This window comes from Siniperca chuatsi, linkage group LG21 (assembly GCF_020085105.1).
Source record: "Siniperca chuatsi isolate FFG_IHB_CAS linkage group LG21, ASM2008510v1, whole genome shotgun sequence".
Classification (NCBI taxonomy): domain Eukaryota; kingdom Metazoa; phylum Chordata; class Actinopteri; order Centrarchiformes; family Sinipercidae; genus Siniperca; species Siniperca chuatsi.
In genome coordinates this window covers 10,940,588-10,961,824 of record NC_058062.1, presented here as the reverse complement: position 1 = coordinate 10,961,824, position 21,237 = coordinate 10,940,588, and the positions used below count along the sequence as shown (strand labels likewise).

At 42.8% G+C, this 21,237-nt stretch overlaps 1 protein-coding gene across 10 annotated transcripts in view; it reads left to right on the top strand.

Annotated features, from left to right (window-relative positions):
- sdk2a (sidekick cell adhesion molecule 2a) overlaps positions 1–21,237 on the top strand; it is an 84,268-nt gene that overhangs the window by 35,035 nt on the left and 27,996 nt on the right. For 9 of the 10 annotated variants that reach the window (XM_044181794.1, XM_044181791.1, XM_044181795.1 and 6 more), the window contains exons 2-5: positions 13,536–13,698; positions 15,240–15,346; positions 15,569–15,716; positions 17,925–18,058. In XM_044181794.1, coding sequence (XP_044037729.1) covers positions 13,536–13,698; positions 15,240–15,346; positions 15,569–15,716; positions 17,925–18,058 — 552 coding nt within the window. The remainder of the gene's footprint in view (positions 1–13,535; positions 13,699–15,239; positions 15,347–15,568; positions 15,717–17,924; positions 18,059–21,237) is intronic. The other variant, XM_044181793.1, reaches the window with a different exon arrangement.

The window sequence follows — 21,237 nt, the reverse complement described above, 5'->3', positions numbered from 1 at the left end:
GCAGTGGAATGCACTGTGATATGTACAGTGACATGTGGCTCTGCTATTAACCGTACACTTGTTGTATGCCTTTGTGAAGCCAGTTTGCAAAGCCTACAAGCTGTCCAGCAGAGGGTTTTTGTGCGGCTATTTAACGTACACACAGTTTTTCCCACATGTATGTTACCACAGAGGGAAGGTGAAGTTGTTAAAGAGACACTGATAGCCACTGGCAGAGGCTGTAGCTCCGTCTGATTGTTCTCTCTAGGAGCGTTGTGCATGAGAGAGCGAAAACTCAGTGAGAGAGAGAGACTCTTTCTGCTCCATTCATCCTCTCCCTCCAACTACCTGCTCATTAGGCTGGAGACCAGGGAGCTGCACGAGGCCTGGTTACTGCGTGCCTACCAGAGAAACGCCTGACATTATCGCCTATTTATCAGAAGTTGCCGAAATCGTCAGTGTACTATCAGGCATCAATGCATCAATAAATCAGGGATCACTCTGGGCAGTATTGACTTCTATAGCTTCCTGCCGCCCTGACACACTTTTATATACTCAGTTTTATTCACTTTTTATGTTCTGGGTTGATGTATTTTATTGAGCTAGTTACTACAGTACATAAACTAGGGATTACAACCTTGTGCAGAAAAAAAATCTGCCCCCAGAGAGAAATGGAAGCAATCTGTTTTTAATATACCCTACTTCTTATTCTCTGCACTGCTTCTACGCTTCACTTTCCGTCACTCAGCCTGCCTTCGTTGTTGCCTATGAATGTATGCAGAACCTGAGCAATATTGTTTTTATATCCTATTTTCCAGTGAATTTGCCTGGCCCTCTCACCCCTACCTTTCCCCCCCTACTTTACCTTTCTACCTGTTAAGACTTCCAGAAGCAGATGCTGTTATCTCCCAGGCTTTCAACAGCCTGTCACATCCACTAGCTTCTCCCTTCTTCAAAAGCTGTTTCCCACTACTTTTTTGGATGCGCTCCCTGTGGTTTCCGATACCTGCTGGGAGGAGCAGCCAGCGATGTCAAACTTGGAAAAAAGGAGGAACCAACACAAGGGTCAGAATGATGGACGGAAGGAGAGAACGTATGAGTGAAAGACTGAGTGGTGCTGGTGCAATAAGGTTGTTATTTATTTTTTTCCTTCTGTTTCCAAAGCTGACTTTATTGATTTTTCTAACCTTAAACACAGCCACAGTAGAACCTTCCATCGTCCTATAGATTGGAATTGATTGCCTTGAGGCTCTCTTGTCCTGCAAATATTTGCAAGGCTTTATTGATTCCATTAGTGGCTGCTGCTATTTGTGACAATGGTATGGATGGTTGCTGTTGGTAAGACTAAACCAATGCTGGGAGGCCTGCGCTTTTTTCACAGCACATTAAGGTCTTGTTTCACATGTGTATTGTTGTAAATGACCTGTCCTTGCAGCCATTATGAGGCAAATAGTCACCTACTTGATTTGTGTGTGCCACTTTTTTGAAAGCAAGCTATTCAGGTGGATGATATACTAGCTCACAGCCATTCTCATTAGTCCATTTATTCATCGTCAAAGAAAGCCAATACTCTATTTACTGCCAGATGTTTCTGTGTATAAAGCCGTACACAGGATGGCAGAAGAAGAGAGGCATTTTGTTGTAAGGTGTAAAGGACCTGGCCTTGGATGTAACCCTCACTAGCCCAAGCTGATTTCAGTGTGATGAAAAGGAAGGGAGGAGGCCACCGCTTTAAAAGAGCTGTAGTCCCACACTCGAAAAAGCCTGGACACAATGCTCATAGAGAGGCCAATGATGTACAGTCGATATAGACTGTGGGTGTTTCATCTAAACTGAGGAAGCAAGGGGCCGGCAGAGTGCTGCTTAAGAGCACAGGGGAGAGCGAGGTGGCCCACGCACTGCTGCTCTGTTAACCCGCATTTCCTCAACCCCCCCAGTTTTCTACTGTTGTCTCAAGAACACAAAGACTATTTTCAGGCAGCCAATCCGCAGAAGACTGGGAAACTGCAGCCCTGCATGCCCCTAAAAGCCTTCATGACTTTTTAATCGGTGGCTCGGGGCTCTGCGTCCGGCGGTTGGAGAGTGGACCCCACTGCCAGAGCTCCACTCCACGGAGGGATCAAATCCCCCCCGCTTGAATCTCGGCCCTGTCAAAGCAGTCAGGCATGGAGGCAGTGGATGGGTGGCATCTGAAGGTGAGAGAGGAAGGGAGAGAGACAGAGTTGGCAGTGGAAAAGAGCAGTTTGCGGTTGAGAAGGGTAGATGGTAAAAGGGAGCCAGGAGGGAATGTTTGTAAAGGGAGAAAGAATTTATGTGAAACTGCTGAGAGAAGGAATAGCCCTGCACCAAAATAGCAATTTCTGAGGTGAGAAAGAGTTTGTTCAGTGGAGTTGTAAGAGAAAAGTGATGTGTGTGTATGTGCGTGTGTTTGTGTGTGCATGGTACGTTACGTGGTAACACAGCATTTGGAAGTGATGGATTGTTACAGCATACCAAACAGAGTAGGAAAGGTGGGTGGTGGATTTTATTCGAGAGCTGGAAAGGTTTTGTGATGAATAATAGTCATGAGTGAATTGGTCATTGTCAGAACCCTCCAGAGCCTATTGAATCACCAAGACTAGGGTTTTACAATGCGTTTCAGCCATGAAGATCAGCCTGTTGGGTCATAATAGATTGAAAGTGAGTTGATGGAGGCAGGAGGTACAATAGATGAGGCTAGCTCTCACTGCTGGAGCGACATTTGTCTGTGGGGAAATAGGCCACAGGAGAGACCTGTGTTCCTCCCACATGCTGTGCAGAGATCAGAGAGCAATATGGATGTATCTGATGATCACATACAGGCACATGCACCCACACACATGCACAGGTACATGCACACATAGAATGAGACTTCTAGCAGAATAAACATGCTGCAAGGGTAGCATGCTGGCTAATGATGCCCTGTTGACCCATTGCTAATGATCCCCCTCAACTCAGCAAGGAACATGATGGGCTTTGATCTGTCTGTCATTAAGGGACTGTGGAATACATACACGTCTCTTTAATCTGATGAAGAATTCAAATATACATGGATCAACTCACTGCAGAGAAGCACGCAGACACATTTACAAGAATGTATCATCATATATGAATAATTATACATGCTCACTCACATGTGAAGACACAAGTAAACACCTACTGTACACTCACAAGCATCTGCATTTACTGTATATAATAGTCAACAAGTATGCAGACACCTGCAGTGATACTCAGACATTTTACACACACACACACACACACACACACTTCCACACTCATATGCAGGAAAGCACAAAAAGCCCTTGAAACCATGAAAGAGATTAAACATGTAATTTACTCGCTATGGTAAAAGAGCAGTAATAAATAAAATAGATGATTTATTAATATCCAGAGTTGTAATCCACTGCATTATATGTGTATTAAAGCACATTACTTACCATGGCATGGTGAGTGTTAAAGTGCTTCTAATAAAATTCTTAAGTGCCTACAGGCATTTCAAAGCAGCAGAAGATCTCTGAGCAGTATCTCCTCAGTGTCTCACTAATGGGACTGATGTAAATATGTTCATTTGTGAATCTTCCCTCCAATTTAGCACTGCTCATATTGTAGATGAAGATTATCCAGGGATTATGAGGCTTGAAAAAACGCTATTTGATGTGTATTTATGCACGGCTTATAGATGTAGTTATATGGAATTAGGTCCCATCATGGGTGGAAAATGCAAATGTGAAAAACAGTGTCACTACTACCTCCCCCATCTGGCTCCCTGTGAGGTTGTCATTTAGTGATATTCATTTCCAAAAGTGGAAATTTAACAGACGTTTATGATGCAAATCACAGGCTATAACTCTATTTGGTGTGGAGGGCCACATTAAGCCTTCAAATCACTCATGCCGTTGCTTGGGCACCAGTAACTTTATGCCATATCCGCTTGATCGTTTGCACATATTTCAATGTGTGATTGCAGCCAACAATAGTCAATGCCTCCGCTTTGTAGGTCCTTAGAGGCGGAGAAAGTTCAGAGAATTACCAACATGTTTTTTTTTTTTTTTACACTGGTGTGTTAAGAGCAGTGGTGGGAACATTTCAATAACACAGTGGGGGAAAAAATGCTCTCTGAATACATTAACCTGATGGAAGATGATGTTCCTATTTAAATTTATGTAGGCCTAATTTCTAACGATAACCTCCAGGATATACGTGACATTGTGTGAAGACTAAAATTGCTGTGGTTGTAATTCAGTTTTTTTTTTTTATAGAAAGAGCTCTTGCATATGTATAAGAAGTCAAAAAATAGAGCTAACCTTGGTTTTTACTTTCACAAATTCAAAACTTCAAAACAAGTAGCTTTCCATACTTCACATGCTCTTGCATAAGAAATGGACATGTTGGGGTGCAGAGAGTTGAAGGTTTGAATCCTGGATTTACCCTTTAGCAAGGTTCTTAATCTTTGCCCTCGACCCAAATGGAAGAAAACAACACTACAGCAACGCTGGGAGCAATGTTAGCTTGAGTGCAAGTTTAAGCAAATAATTAGAAAAATATCATCAACCTCATGTATGAGATAGCATTGTTGGCATAGGGCTCCAAGCTGTAGTTTGTGCCAGAGTTATTTATCAAGGGCTATGGTTTGGTTTTCTTGCAATTTTTAGATCAAAATGACACAATCTTTACAAGTGGAAATGTGGGCTTGTTATAATTATCATTAGGTGAACAGATGACAGGCATTTTAGAAAGAGAAGGATGATTAAGTGCACGGAGAGTTTGATTGTATATATAAATTGTGTATATATATATATCTCAGAAATACTTTATTGATCCCCGAGGGGAAACACTTTCAGCTGTAACGAAAGAATTTCCCCTCAGGGATCAATAAAGTATTTCGGATTTTGATTCTGATAACAAATATAAAGAAGAATTTGGAAGACAGATCTTCCATTTTGTTATCCTAAGTTGTGTATTCAGAATTAGCGTCTAATCATTATTCATTAATTTCATTCTCAGGCATGCATCACTTCATAGTTTTCACATAGGATTTTACTATGCACACCCAATTTCAACAAGTCAAGTTTCTCGCACTAAACCATCCTAAAGGATCATGTGGAGATAGCACAACAATTAGTATCTCTGACTGAGAATTGTGCCTGCTTTGTTTAAGTTGCATGCGTCTCACTCAACACCCATTACTGTATCTGATAAGTGAGCAACATGGTGTGAAGTCATGTATGAAACAGCCAAACGCTTTCATTAGCATAATGTCAGGGCGTTCAGATCTTTGTCTGCCTGCTGGCGTAATGCTGGCTGCCTGTCTTCACACAATGCCACAGAGTTCCTTCTATGTCTTTCCTCCTGCTTGGGTGTGGGGGGGTGCATGTGCATTTCAGAGACAGTAACAGGTAAAGAACGACTCTTCTGTCTGTGTGCATGCCCCAGAGGTTAGAGATGGTGGGATGTTGGGTAGGAGGCTGGTAGCTTTGAGGTTCCATCTGAAGGAAGTGATTTGGGGGTGATGGGGTAGCTATCACACCATCACAGAGCAGGACTTGGTGCTCTGGCATGGATGATGGGAGAAAATAGTCGTCAGAGGTGCTCTCTGTAATGTGGTGGAGAGAGGCAGTGATGTGACAAGCTCCATTCTGTCAGCTCTCACACACACACAGAGGTCTCAATTAGGAACAGGGACCCTGTGTTCCCACAGGCTGCCCGGCTAACAAAGGTGATGATCCTGCTACACATCACCTTAGACCTCCACCAAAATTAGAAAAACACACATTTCGTCCTCCATACACTCTTCAACTCTACTCATCTATCATCTCTAACTCTTTCCCCGCCAAGTACCTGTTGTTGCTCACGTGTAATCGAATATGTGTGACGTATTGTCAATTTGAGAAACTCCTGAGATCCCAATCCCTGAGTGGATGATGCATTGACATTAAAAAATGTGTTTGTCTTCTGCAAAACAGGTAAATAAAGCATTGCCAACAATGATTCCTGTTCACGTCTAGCCCAGAGGAAGGAAGTGAGACAGACAGGCAGGCCATGTAAATGTAATGAAGGGAGATAATAATTCTTTTCTCTGTCAGCTGCTCTCTGCCATTAGCATTTACTGCCAGCCCCTGCCACTCACTGCTTGGCGCCAATGCACTCTGCCACACTGATAAGAATCACAATCACCAGCCATTCCACATGCATATATTACAATGGCAGGCACCCTGATACCTCGCACCTAGCAAAACACATTAGCATGCCGGTGGTATCTCTCCAATTCCGAAATTCAAAGGGATCGGCTGGGGAGAAAAGCAGGGATGGGACATGGCAGTTTGAGTCCATGCATTTTGTCTGATAATATTCTGGTGTCTGTATCTTTTAAAGACACACAGTCACAAACACACAAGGATGAGCGTATTCACACACCTGCTCACACACACATACATACAGTATGAAGGATAAAGGAGAACAAGGAGCACACAGGTTTTCATAATGTCAAGAGCAAAGATGACTCTCTCCTCCAAAAAAGTACAACTCTATATATATGTTAATGGTGGGAGGGAAAGATCCAGATTATGTCAAGCAATTAAATCAAGACCTGTCTGATAGCTACATCTTCATGGAGCTACCCATAGAGGTCCCAGGATGGACAGGCAGTACAGCACTGCAGGTGCTTCTGATCATCTCCATCTCAATGTTTCCCCCACCATACCATCTACTAATTAGGATCTAATTATCCAGGCTAGTGTAAACAATCACGGCAGATGGCATAGCGAGCAGTATTAACTCTAATGACCCGGGGCCCTGTGGAATTCACATTTCAGTGTGTTTGTTTATTTTCCTCCATTAGTCTTTGCCCTACTTTCTAAATTCACTTAGGCCTATTTCCAACCTTCTCATGCCTTGAGAAAAGCTGCCCGCCTCCTATTCCCGATGCTGCTCTCGTTTTTTTATTTGCTATTCTTCCACTTACTGTCGTTTATCTGTTTTGTGTTGCTTTCTCTCGTTTTGTTTTTTTTCAAACAATGTCAATTAGATCTCACAAAGATCAAGTGAAAATTTGTACCTATTTTCTCCCCCACCCACTACTATCTCCCTTCTCCCTAGTGAAAAGAGAAAAGAGGAAAGTCAGCGAGAGACGTCTATGTGATCTGGCGTACAAAAACCTTACTTCTTCTTCCAAAGCTCTCTGTTACACCTGGGAAATAATACTGTGATGTCAATCTCACACACACACACACACACACACACACACACACACACACACACACACACACACACACACACACACACTACAACGGGTGGGAAGCCTGGATCATTTCCCATTGTGTTCTACTCATAAGAGCTCTCCAAACCTCACTTCCATAAGAAAAAAACAATTTCATATATGTTGTCCTTAGAAAGTAAGAAATTGCCACAGTGGCTGGCTTACATTTCTGAGTTGATACACTGATGTGTTGGTTCCAAGAATATGCTCACAGCTCGCTGCTACGAGACATAAATCTTAAGTCCATAAGTTGGACGAGAATCCCTGCTTTATCGTTTACAAAACTATGACTATCCCTTGGTGATTAACGACATAACTTTCTTACACCTAGCAGTTGTTCAGCTGTGGTTTCCCCCGCTGTTCATCGGACAAGGCTTACTAAGGCTGACTAGAGACTTGATGCAGCAGAGGGCATGTAATGGTGGCTGTGGGTGTGTGAGGTCTTATTAATTGACGCCGGGCCTTGTGCCTGTGCTCCTCTGTGTGCCGTGTTCTCTGCCAGGAGCCGGACTTTCTAATTAGGCTCGTGGATATCACAGACACGTCCCACGGTACGCCATACAATATACTGCTAGTGACTCTGAAACAGAGTGCTAAAGAGAAGGAGAGAGCAGGGCGAGAGGATGGAGGAAGATAAAGAGAGTAGGAGCGATGCAGAGAGGCAGAAAAAGATGGAGAGACATCTCAACAGAGAGCTAGAAGGAAGGGACGCAGAGAGAAAGTGTGTGAGAGAGAGATGACAACTGATGAGAGGGCAAGGAGAGCGTATGAAAACTACTGTAGTGGGAAAGATCAAGAAAGAGCGACTGCCACAACACACAGAGAGGGAAACTGTTATTGTGGCGGGTAAAAGAGAAAAGAGAAAATAAACTTAAGATGGGAAGAAAAAAAGAAGATGGAATCAAAAGAAAAAGATAGTTTGAGACAGGCAGAGCATGGCAGAGGTAGAGGAAGGCACTCAGAGGAGCAGTGAGGCAAACGGGGAAGAATTCCAAACAGAAAGGGTGTGTGTGTTCGAGTATGTGTGCGACTGTGAATTTGTCTGCGCTGCCCGCTGGAGTGTGTGTCCAGATAATTCAATCTGCTGCCCATTGACTGGCCTCCCGCTCCGTCTTCACTTCTAATTAAATCTCCATTTGTTGGCTGGATGCTACTGCTTCTAATTGTGTTGCTGTAGCATCAGATAGGCACACCTAAACACACACACGCACACACACAGGCCCCACAGTGAGTGGGATCCCAGACACGTCACCGCAGTACATTACACCTCAATTAATCACACCAGTTACACATCAATTAACCCGTGGCGATCCACTAAACACAGCTGGGATGCAGGCAGTATTTCATCTGCAGCGACCTGAGGACTTTTTCTGCAACATCAAAGCAGACGCATCATCAAAAAGAAAAACATTTTAGACAGCTTAACATGAAAATCCATATTCCTACTTCATCACTTCCTGTGAGCAGTGAGCATGACTGTATGACTATGAGCTTTTAAAAGTATGTTACTTGGGCCATGAAGTCTATATTGCTACCACATAGATACCAAGGAATGTTATACAGTGTGTAGTCCTACTGAATGGTGCAGAAACATGTTCTAGGGGCTATAAAAACAGGGTGGTGGGGTGGTGGGGTGGTAGGGAGACATCGAGCTGTGATGGACTGGCGCTCACATGCAGCATGCAGATGCTGATCTATGGGCCATTTCTCTAAATGAATGTAGGGGTAGATGGAGGCTCTCCATCTCCCCTCCCTGTCTTTCAGGCCTTGCCTGCTTGTTTGGCTTCGGCTATAATGGGTCGCTTCACCTTGCTGCCTAGTGTTGGAGGACACCCCCCTCTCTCTTTTCACTTCTCTTTCTCCCCCTCTCAGTCCCTCACCTCACCCTGCCTCTACATCACTTCTCGATCTCTCTTTGTTTTTATCATTAAGCCCTGCATTTGTCTAACCATCTGTTTCACCGTTACTCTCTCTTCCTCCTCTCTGTCTTTTCTTGCACGCTCTCTTTCTTAATCCCTCCCTTTGTGTCCGCCTGCTTTTTGACTCACCTAAGTGATGGAGTGTAAATCAGTGGGCTGCCCGTTGTCACGGTGACAGCAGCTTGTGACAGAGTGACAGATCAGCCTGACCTTCAGGACGGGCCATGTTTTCACAGAGGGGAGGTGTGAATATTGGTAGGTGTTGGTGTGTGTATTTTTGTGTTTGAGCTTCATGTCCTGGCCCAAACATCCTCATCTCAACTTGTAAAGCAACAAATGAAGACAACCCAGTATGCATGTGTGTGTGTTTGCTTGTATGTGTATATCCATAAGGGAGGTGTTTCATCGGCTTTTAAGATGCTTTTAACCCCCCTCCACCAACCCATTACTAGGCCAAGGTCACTGCCATGACTGTTGCATAACCCCCATCAGAGAGGCTAACCATGACCCATCTCACACGTTAAAGTCTAATTGGAGAGGCTAAATGATAGCTCTAAATTTCCTGGATGACATGATGCACCATGAGGTGGACTGAAGGCGGTCGATGGAGCAGGGACGTTAGGTGCGTATGTGTGTGTGTCTACGAAGATAAAGAGAGGTGGAGAGATAGAGATAGTGAGGTAGAACGACTTAGAAATGGAGAAAGAGTGAGCGGATTGCAAGAGAGTAGACCTCCAAATGTTTCAACAGGCAGGGGCTCCTCTTTATCGCTGCATCTCAGTGATACAGTTGTGCTGAGTGCCAGGTAGGATGTGGTTACATAGGCTCGAACACCGGTGGCTGAGGATCAAATAGAGAGCAGGAAGAGCTCCCTGCTGCTGGATTGGAGCAAGGGTAAGGAGGTGAGGCACAAAATAAGCAAGAGAAAAAATACAAGACAAAAGTCGAATGTGAACACCATCTGTGTGATTGCATGCCAGCATAGCGCAATTGGGTGCACAATGGTCCTTGGTTTATAAAGCTGCCCCAGTGCCTGTGGTCTTTGTCTCATAGCCATTAAAATTCTGTGTATGCAGCAGGGGACCAGGCTGGAGCCATTCCACCATTCAACCTCAGCTGTCAGGTTAGAATAAGGTGTTGTTATATCTGTGGTGAATGGACTGTTGGGGGCAGCTGCTCTGCACAGCAGCCACATTAAAGCCCTCCTGGTCCTCCCATGCCAGTTTTTGGTCTTCCCTAAATCTGCTGATCTGCTTTGGATGGCTTTTATCTGTGCTCATAGAGCTGCAGGAATTCCTGGTCCATAAGGACTGCCCTCTAGCTTTCCATCTGGATTGGAAGCCTGCAGCAGGCACTGCCATGCACCTGCCAAACCCACCACTATCCCTTTGTTCATCAATGGAATGGCGGAAGCGACAGTTCTTCTTGGCCAGTGCTCTTCCTTTTCTTCCTCCCTCCACCCCTGTCTCTTCCAGAAAAGATGTCAGCTTTACCTTGACACAGTGCAGCCAGTCATGTCCTTCTGTCATTACGTTTGTCTGTAGTCCCCTTTTTGCATATTGCTGTGTATTTGTGTCTACAGGCATGTATGTCTGTACACATGTGCTGTATGTTTGACATGTACAGTACACTTCTGTTCCATGAAGTGCTCTAAAACAAGATGATGACACCTGAGACAAATTATGGATCAGATCAGCGATGATGATACCACAATGGAGGCAAACACCTGATACAATAGTGACAGCAGCATATTCATCTACAGTGAGTCTACTCTACATACTGTATATATTAACAGTGTTGTACTACTATATGTGTACACATGTGAAAGTTCACATTTGCATGAGCAAAAATTGACACAGTTGTTCCACGTTGACATACACATGTACAAACGGACACATTCCATATATTTACAGTATTTATCTGCAGTGGCTGACACACACAAAGCAAACAGAAGAAACAGAGAAACCATACTCAAAACACATGCAGTGTCTACCACAGACACAAACATGCACCAGCGGTGTTTGACCTCAGCAGTTCACTGTGAAGATCAAAAGCACAGTGATAAAGAGGAAGAGGAGAATGAGGGTCAGACAAGAGGTTCTCTGTTGGAAACTCATTAGATCCCAGAGCCCAGTGTGCAGAGGAATTGGTCCTATCTTCCATGAGTAGTAAGAACTGTTAGTGGTCAGCGGCCATTTGAGTTCTCACTGAGTATCAAAGAGAAGATCACGTCAGTAGATAGATACGTGGAGAGCAATCTTTTCTTGGATTTAGCAGTGTGGAACTGGATATAGATTCTGCACTTTATGTGATGTTAAACAGTGAGTTTTCTCTCTCCCTAGCTAGCTTTGTTCCTGAAAATATACACTTTGCTCTAAATGTGTCATAGTGCTGCAGATAGCCAGTGTTCAGGGATTCATAATCAGGACTCAACTGAATGGGTCATTTGAGGCAGAAACCAATATGAACACATGAATGGCACTAAAACAGGTAACTGCAGTGGTGATTAAGCTACTGTGCAATCAATTCCCCATTCCACAATTTTACATCAGTGACTTGGTATTATGCATATTCCTTGCCTCAGACGATCAATGTGTGACTCTGGGTTTGGCATGTGCAGGTATGGTGGCTTGTTGATGGAGCTGCATTGCTAAGTGCACATTGCCACCAATCCCCTGAACCAGCTGGAAGTGGTTGGGTGTTGCCTGTGTATGTTTGTTCAGTCATAAGTGAATGTTTTTGGATTGTGTGTGTGTACTGAGTGTGTGTGTGTGTGTGTGTGAAGTACGAATGCATTTACTAGTGGATGGAATTACAGCATAGCCACCACTCCAGTACCTGGGAATAAATAGGGATGGCTCCTCCATTTGGACTCAGACGGGGATCAGTTTCAAGGGCCTGTTGGGTTTGACATTGTTTGCTTTGGAGAAGTTTGTGCAAGGCTGGTAGAAAGAACAGATTAACCAGGTTGTAGAGTATTGTTGTTACCAAACGGGAAAAATGAAAGAACTGGTTTTGGAAACAGAAAGCAATGAGTTGGCTGTTGTTTGTTAGCTTTCTTGTATGAGTGTTGTATTTGTGGGTTATAGATAGGGGAGTAAGCTGCAGCTTTCTGTGGAGTGTTGTGTGCGCTGGTGTGTATATGTGTGTCCTGTTATCTGTGTTTGTGTGAATGTACACAGTGTGTGCATGACCACTTGCGTCAAACACAGAGGTGCACAGTCATTCTTTTATTTACAGTTTCAATCAGGTTCAATTTTCTGTATCCCCTTCACTGCTTGGTGAGGCTGCCCTCACATTCACCCAGTTCCACCACTCCATCCTCTGCATTTACTACCATAAATCTTGGGTGTGAACTTGCCTATGGATATGGAGAGACAGAGAGAGGCTCCAGTAATCAGCCATTAGAGTGAGTCAGCTAGTGTGGTAGACCTACAACCAGGCATGCTCCAGGCCTTGGCGGCTTACTGCAACTATTAATACAGACTTTAATTAGCCCGCCACAAACACTGGCACAATCGGCTCAGTGTCGCCTGTGGCTGGTGAGGCAGACAGATCAATAGGTCTGATCATGCCTTTTTCATCAGCTCAAATGAAAGCACCAAGCTCAGCCCTGGACCTTGCATATCACCTTAAAGGCTTTCTGTGGCTGCACTGGCTGTGTGCAGTGTTGCGGATGGGGCCTGTATAATCTGGCTGCATTAGGGAACTATAAAGATAAATGAAGGGAGGCACAGAGCATAACTCATCCTGTCAGAGAAGGGGGTTTAAGGCTGGGAAACTTTGTGTTTTCTAAAGCAGCCCCTACTAACCCCACCCCCATGGCTTCCTGTCCTCGCACTCCCTCGCACTCCTACTTGCTTGCGTTCTTTTTTTTTTGCACAATCTCTGCTGTATTTTTCTCCATCTGCTTTCTGTCTATTCCCCCATCCCTCCCTCCTCTCCATTTCCCTGTCTCTCTCCCCATCCTCTTTTACTGATCTAGAGGTATGGAAGTGTTCATTTACACTTCCCCTGCTGCACAAATTGCTCTTCTACCTCTTTGCCAGCGCATTTCAAATGAAATAAAAGAGTAAGCTGCTTTTGCGGTAACAACTTATTCCATGTGCTTTTTGGCAGGCTTCTCTGTTGACCTTCAAGTTCCCAATCAGTGCAGAAGAAAAATGGAAATAGCTTGTTCTGAGTCCTCATTTACTGTGAATTGCTGGAATTGTGTTGTGTGTCTGCTCACGGGGGTTACAGAATCATTGCCTTTTTTAACCAACTACCCCCTCTCACTGCTTCACTTTCTTTCTTTCCCTCTAGTTCACTGTCCTATACTGATCACTCTCACTTTTCTACCTTTATTTTCGCTCTCTTTCCAGTAGATGATGTCCCACCTTATTTTAAGATGGAGCCTCCTCAGACCCAGGTTCACCTGGAGGGGAACCGCCTGGTCCTAACCTGCATGGCAGAGGGCAGCTGGCCCCTGGAATTCAAATGGATCTACAATGGTACCGAGCTTACACGTTTCTCCTTGGAATACAGGTGAGGAATGCAACCTTGCCTGCCAGAGCTGATTTTATTATCATTTTTTTTTAATTCATCAACTATAATTAGCTTACTATATGAGGACATTTTAGCAGCATATAATTGTAACTAATAGCTCAATTGCTCATTTTGATTCATATTCGAGACTCATTTCTATGGATTTATTCAGGACTGATTGTTGTCTCCCTTGAGACATAACATCTTGTGTTCAGGGGATTGTCAGATTTATTCCGATTTGGATCTCACACTGTATTCAACATTCAGAGATGGTGGGAGCAGATAACTCTTCTTTTCTGTTTGTTGAAACTATCATTGCTGTGCCAAAATCACACAATGCATATTTTCCATGAGATTGCAGTGTGGGTGGGCTACTTTGCTCTGTCAGCAGTAAGATGCAGTTTCACTGACCGTGGAGTTCTTCTGGACATTTTTTATTACATACTTCAGCCTCTACACAATGCTGAAGAATTCTACTAACAGCACAGAGGGTGGCAAGAGAAAACGTCAACCAGTGCTAACAAGGCCTCTCTGTGTGTTTGTGTGTGTGTGTATGTATGAGCGTGTGCATCAGTGTGCCTATTTGTACATGAGCTGTATGTTTGTGTGCCAGTGTGCCTGCATGTGTGTTCACAGGTCACAGTTGCAGTCCACAGTGAAAGTCAGTTTCTATCTAATTCTAGCCCTGTTTTCAAGACTCTACTCACAGTCTGACTAGTCCCCTACACATGGACAGACACTCTCAGTCGGCATCGTCTGATTGCTATCACTAGCTACCCCTGCTCCCCACACACACCTTCCTTGCCAGTCTGTTTTTCTCCCTCTCACCCAACCTTCTTCTTCTTTCCCTGTCTTTCCTCAGCATTTGGCTGAGCTCTCATGTGGCTTAGTCTCTGGGTCTGCTTTGCAGGCCAGCCCTCTGCTTGTTATTCTTCACCAGCCCTGATCAAAGAGGAGAACTGGAATCCATTTAATCAGACCCCCCAACTCCCCCTCACCCCGAATTGCAGTGCAGGGGAAACATGGCAGGGGCGGACTCCACACTCCTAAGTGGCTGTAGCAAACCAATTAAAGGGGACTCAGTTCTGGCATTATCTAGCTCGCTTCACACATACCATTTAACATAAATGCACATCAAGGGAGAGACGTAACTATGGCTGCCCAGGACTAATATGTGAGAGGTGCTTGTATGATTTGATTCAACTGATTGAAGATACAGGCTAACAATGGGGTTTTGTGAGTCCTGCCAGTCAGAAACTCTGCCGTCTTTGCTGTTCACAGCTGGCCTAAAGATTACATTCTTCTTTCTTTAGTTTGCTATCTACTGTCCAGCGCTACATCAGCACCAAATCACACTTCAAGGCCGCTCAGTTGGCCGCTCTAAGTGGAATGCCATTCAAGCTGTGTTTCAGGTGCCCACTGAAACATCTCGATTAATTTAGCATCTTGAGTGTGGGGGATAAAAGCGCCAAGATGACAAATGTCGCTGTCCGTCATTCTGATGTTGACTAATGGCACTTTGTGTTGTGTGTGCCCATTAGGTACCTGATCCCCTCGCTGGATCGACTGCACGCTGGTCACTACCGCTGCATTGTGAGAAATCGAGTGGGTGCTATAATGCAGTGCAGTACTGAAGTGCAGGTTGCCTGTAAGTGTGTGTTTCTTTCCATACATCTCCAGTTCTGACAGAGTAAGGGAAGGACACTGTTTTTGTTAAAGGCTTGTCATGCACAGTATGTGGATGAGTTGCTCTGAGTAAAGGAGCTTAGCTTTTGAAAAAGGTACATAACGTGGTAAAAATGACATTTTCTCTTCCAGTGTTATTTTTCTCCCATTACACTCTTTTCTTTATTTCTTTTATATCTGCTAGATATGGGTGGTTTTGTGGAGGGTGAAAGGTCTCAAACTGTATCCCAGGGTGAGGGTGCTCTCATCCATGCACCGCAGATACACAGCTTCCCCAGGCCACAGATCACCTGGTTCAGAGATGGGCGTAAGATTCCCTCCAGCAGCCGTATGTAAGTCTACCTTTGCCTCAGCTTGGTTTGTTTAGTTTGAGCAGAGCATGTGCGCATGTGTGTTTCTGCGCGTGTATGATCAAGTGCACTCATATATGAGTTGTTGGTGAACACTGAGCTGCTGAAACAGAATACGTTTCTTTTCAGAGAACTCCAATAAGTTGAGTACTGCTCACAGATTTTCTACAATCCCCCACACACCATGAATGAAGTTGAGCAGAGTAGTTGATGAACGAATGTTGGCGCTGTGTTCATCATTGAGCGGGTTATTATATTGCCCCTCTTGACTTTGCAGGCAGAATGATTGAAGGGTAGAGACAGAGCAGGCAGCAGGAGAACCAATTAGACAAAATTGGACAAAATTCCTCAATTGATGATATGTTTGACTGACAGCCCTCACCCCTGGGTGGATTTGTGTGTTGGAGTCTGTGTGTGTGCATATGTGCATGTGGTAGGAATCTGTGTAGGCCGTAAGTGCAAAGTGGGAGTTCTGTGAGTGACTGTATATCTGTAAGGGCTATGCTCCAAGTGTGAGTGTGTCTGGTAACTTTTTTTTGTCTGTTCAGATATGCAATTTTTCTGAAGAGATACTGTGAAGGTAATCACCTGAGATTAATTTTGCCACCCAGACAAATAGAGGTAGGCAGTCCACAACTCCTCAGAAACCACCTCCTCATCTATTATTCAGCAGCAAGCTCTACCATATTTTACCCTGAGTTGCATGCTCTTGATTGAAGAACGGATTGGTGCATGTACCCTCTGCCTACAGGGCTCCAAAAACACATTGAGAGAAATTGAAAGAAAAATCTCAGCCCCTTCCATGAATGTTTCGACCAATTCCAGAGCTGGTTACTATGCAGATGACTCTTATCAGAAGTGAAGCGGTGAAGCTTTTCTCTGTGGCACTGACAGGACACTCGCCTTTACCGCTTGTTTGCTCGCTTTGTGTCAGGCCACATTGATATTCACAGGCGTGTGTGTGGATTGGTGTTTGTGTGTTTGTATTTAAGTGTCTGTTGACTCGGTGAGAGCCACAGCTCCTAATTGTCTAGGAGTGTGTCTGTTTATCCTGCACCGATCAGGCAGATGGTGGCAGATACGAAGAGCCTAATCTTGCAGCGTGCTTAGCGTCAGCTCTCATTTAATGGGCCCTTCTCAAACGTTTGAGACCATTAGCCTAAGCAACAATCATTCATGCTAGGACACAAAAAAAGGATTTTAAAGAAATAACTTGGTGTTTTTCAAGCTAATTGCTATTGTGTAGTTTTTACACTTATCCATTCTTTTTCTTGTATCCTACGTAGCTTGTCATAATTACTGTTAATGCAATTAATGTGGGACAAATCAAAAATCCATTTTAAGCCCAAAATACACTCCATAGATCAGCTAAGCTGACATGATGCTAATACAACACATTATAATGAGTTTGAGAGGTTACAGCATTTAAAGAAATATAGTTGTGTTTATTGCTAAATAAGGGACCTTATGTTCTTACCCTTTTAGCATCTATTCATCTCTATATACTGGAGCAGGTTTCACAAAGATGGACCCTCACTTTGGCTTACAGCTTTCAAATATACTTCAAATATGTGGACATCTACGTTTGTCAGTTGTACAAAGCTGTTAGGATATATTTAGACTATTTCCCAACTAAAAAACATGGCCAACTGAGCAACTGCTTCTATGAACAAAACTCAGACTGGCCTACAGTGTCCCACAAGACCAGTCTAACTAATTTTAACCCCCTGGGTTTATACAGTGATTGAAATTAGAGTAAACTTTTTACTAATACCAAAGTATTGCAGGAACGGTGAGTATAAAATAATGGGATACATTCTGAACTATCTCTTTAAGACAGGTAACATGTAGATGGAAGTGCTCATAAAAATTGTTTTTGTGTGCATCTTTTCAAACATAATTTATGTTCGTGTGTGTGTGTGTTTGTATGTCAGTTTACTCTCAGGATTGCTTGTTAATATGTGTATGTGTGCACGGTTTGGTGTGTGTTTGGGGACAAATTTTGGAATGCACACCAGTTGAATGTTGATGTCTGATTAATTGGGAGCCAAATTGGTGACCCCCAACTTGATTTAACTACATTCAACACTACCTAAAGCTGTTTGTGTCTTTATTAGGGTAAGGTTGAGGTTAAGTGAGTGTCATGGGAATGAATGCTAAACGTGTGTGTGTGCATGAATATTCACCCAGTGCTATCACCCTGGACAACACGCTGGTCATCCTGTCCACTGTGGCCCCTGATGCAGGACGTTACTATGCCCAGGCAGTCAATGACAAGAATGGGGAGAACAAAACCAGTCAGCCCATCACACTCACAGTGGAGAGTAAGTAAACATGAAGACACACTCATGCAGGTGCACATGCATCCACACGCATTTGAGCAACAGACTTCCTTGACCACTGGGTGAAAGACACACCTCACTAGCAGATTGTTTGTGTCATCAGCAGATTGCATTAACAGGTTGTTGCAGATGAATGTAGTTTTTTAAAAAAAAGTTGTATTCCTTATATTCTTTTTCAACACTTGAACACACACATTCATTCAACACAGCAGCTACACAACAGGTGGCTCCGCCAAAGACAATAGAAGCAGAGATAGCGCCCTCTACTGGTGTGCCCTTTCTGTCATTTCTTCTTCTCTCTGCCCAACAGACGTAATCATACCCATTACCTTCACCACAATAGTTGTCCTCTTGTTCTGCAGTCCTCCTCTAACCTCTGGCTCAAGCAGTGAATTACGGTCATAAGATGTGTTTTAGGTGGAGCTCCAGCAGCACCTCTCTGACTGGCTGGATGCACAGGCCCATAAAGTGGACCTTCAGTTTAATCGCTCCTCACAAAAAGCAGATTTATGAAAATGACACTGAGTGAACGGGGGAATGATTAAACATACACACACCCACGCAAGCACACATCAGATTACAGAACATGTTCACAACTTCAAATAAGGTTTGGCATTGCTCATGCAAGCATGATTACATGTCAAATCATTAGTGTTTGGCACCTTCAACTAAACAAAGTCAGTCATTCTCTGCTTATTAAGCCCAGCCAATTGAAGGAGACCCTAAATGTATTTTCTAACTAACTGGCTGAGAAGATAATATTTATGATAATAGTTTAGAAGACATATAATACAACCTTTGATAAAATATATCACACATGATTTGTATTCTTTATCTGATGGGGGTTTTGACTATTGTATAGGATTTTAACCTGTTCACTGTTTTAATATCAGCATTTCGCTCTCTCCAGCATCTGCTCATCATATTGTTAATACAGTGTTTGTAATTCAGTGCTCACTTAATACAGTGTTTGTATTTCAGTGCTCAATACGCATGACACAGCAATCTGTGGGGACCAGATATCACTGAATATGACTGAATCTGGCCTTGTGGATCACACAACCGTATTTTGGATCTGAAAGTCAATAAGGTTTTTACAGCTGCATTTGTTCATTTTAGAAATTCTGTGGAGAAAAGACCGAAAAATATGCAGTAGAGGGAAAGTGTTGTTCCAAAGGGAGCATATAAATGAGACAGAGCTGAGTCTAATAGTAAAACAGCAAACTGACATTGGCTAGGACTCCAAGTGGGCAGATATTTTGCCTTTTTGTTTTATTCTTTAGAGTGTGAAATTCACCACAGTTGACTTGGGTTTACAATTGTCTTTGGACAGATGTAGACAATGTGGTGACATTAGTAGCGAGAATTTGCTATGCAGGTCACCACGTTGTTTACTTTTCCCATTTAATTAGAAGATTACACACTTGATGTATTCTCAACACTGAGAGTTTATGAACTGCAATACATTAATTAATTTCTGCCAAGGAACCAGTCGTGTCTTCAATGAGTATTCCCAGTTTTCATTGTGTCATTGGCAAACGTAGACAACATTCTCAGCCAAATATTATGGAATTTAACTTGATTTAACAAACCTGTTTAGTTTGAATATTTACACAAATCTGTCAATGTTTGATAAACCTTAAATAGATATAAATGTGTCATTTCAGAACTCTATTTTAAGGGGACAATTTCACACAAGAGCAGCAACCATCACATGTTTTTAACAGCTTCAACATGACTACATCAACAATTACAATCAATAAATCATTCATAGATTATGTGTTGTTTATACCACTACCAATTAGTGACCTTAGTAACTACTTTGCTTACTCTTCATCTCTTACTCTTATTGGTAGAAGATGAATATCAGTGCTGACAGAATTCTTCTTTTTCCCTCTCCATCAATCACTTTTCCTTCTTCTCCTCCTCTCTCCACATCTGCTTCTTCTCCACTAAATTTATCAGGAGCTCGGAGACCACAAGACCCACACCAATCAAACTTTCCGCATAATCTCACCCATTAATTAGGCAACAAAAATTACATAGATCAGCCAAATGCCTGTACTTTTACATTTTAGCCAATAACTTCTGATCCAAGTGATTTAGATGTTTCCTCATAAATCCCTTGGACCTTGGTAAATCATTTCAGCCTGTTTAATTTCTTTTTTTTCAATTGTTTTGACTCGTCTGATGACTGGACAGTGAGCTGTTCTACATGGATTGATTGGTCTTCTAATTAATAATAATGTCAATAATGCCCTCAAGATGATGCTTGTACCACCATGATAAAACGGATTAATTGGGAGGTCTAGTAGAATTGTAAAACATTTCAGTCAGCTGCAGTATCACACATCCTTTAATTTTTTTTGATAAAACACAGCACATCTCTTTAAAAGGACAAATTTTGTTGTTCTTCACCTTTCTCTACCCATCCCGATTTCTCGCTTCAAAATCCAATTTACGTTTTTTGTCTACCAAACATTATGATAATGCATTTTAGGGTCAGGGTTCACCAATTACCTGTTTATACACTCTGTGCTGCCATAAGGAATTATCTTTCTTTTCAGTCTGTGTTTATGTATGCTTTGAGGTTAATTCAAATGTTGTAATTTTGAAATGTTAAATGCATTCTTTAAATGTTCCAGCAAAATGTCAGCAGCAGCCAAATTTTCCATCTTCCTTCCTTGATATTTGTGCTAGAAGCTGTACAATCGTTAATAGTATCTGGATAAGCTAAAATCACTACTTTTAAATACAGTTAGCATCTTATTTGTCTACTGTGAACATTTGTACTCAAGGCTGTGCTTTACATTGATTTTAAAACTTAAACCTCAGCCTTATGTAGCGTATTACATAAACAAGAATTTATCACATGGGAGCCCCACAAAAAAAAAAAAAATTCCCATTGTAAATTATTTAAAAGTATTTTTTATAGCAACTTATTCAATATACTGTATTAAACTGGGTTTGTAAAATTGTGATCATGAAGAGCTGGAGACTTGAATGAAGCAATAAAATGGGAAGCAGAACCAAACAGCAATAACCCATCAGGAGGGCTGCTCCTACATTCAGGCAGTGTTTGTAGAGGAAGCTTTGTCATTACACTACTGAAATTCCACAAAAATGGACTTTGAAAGAATGTGATTTACAATGAGTTGGCA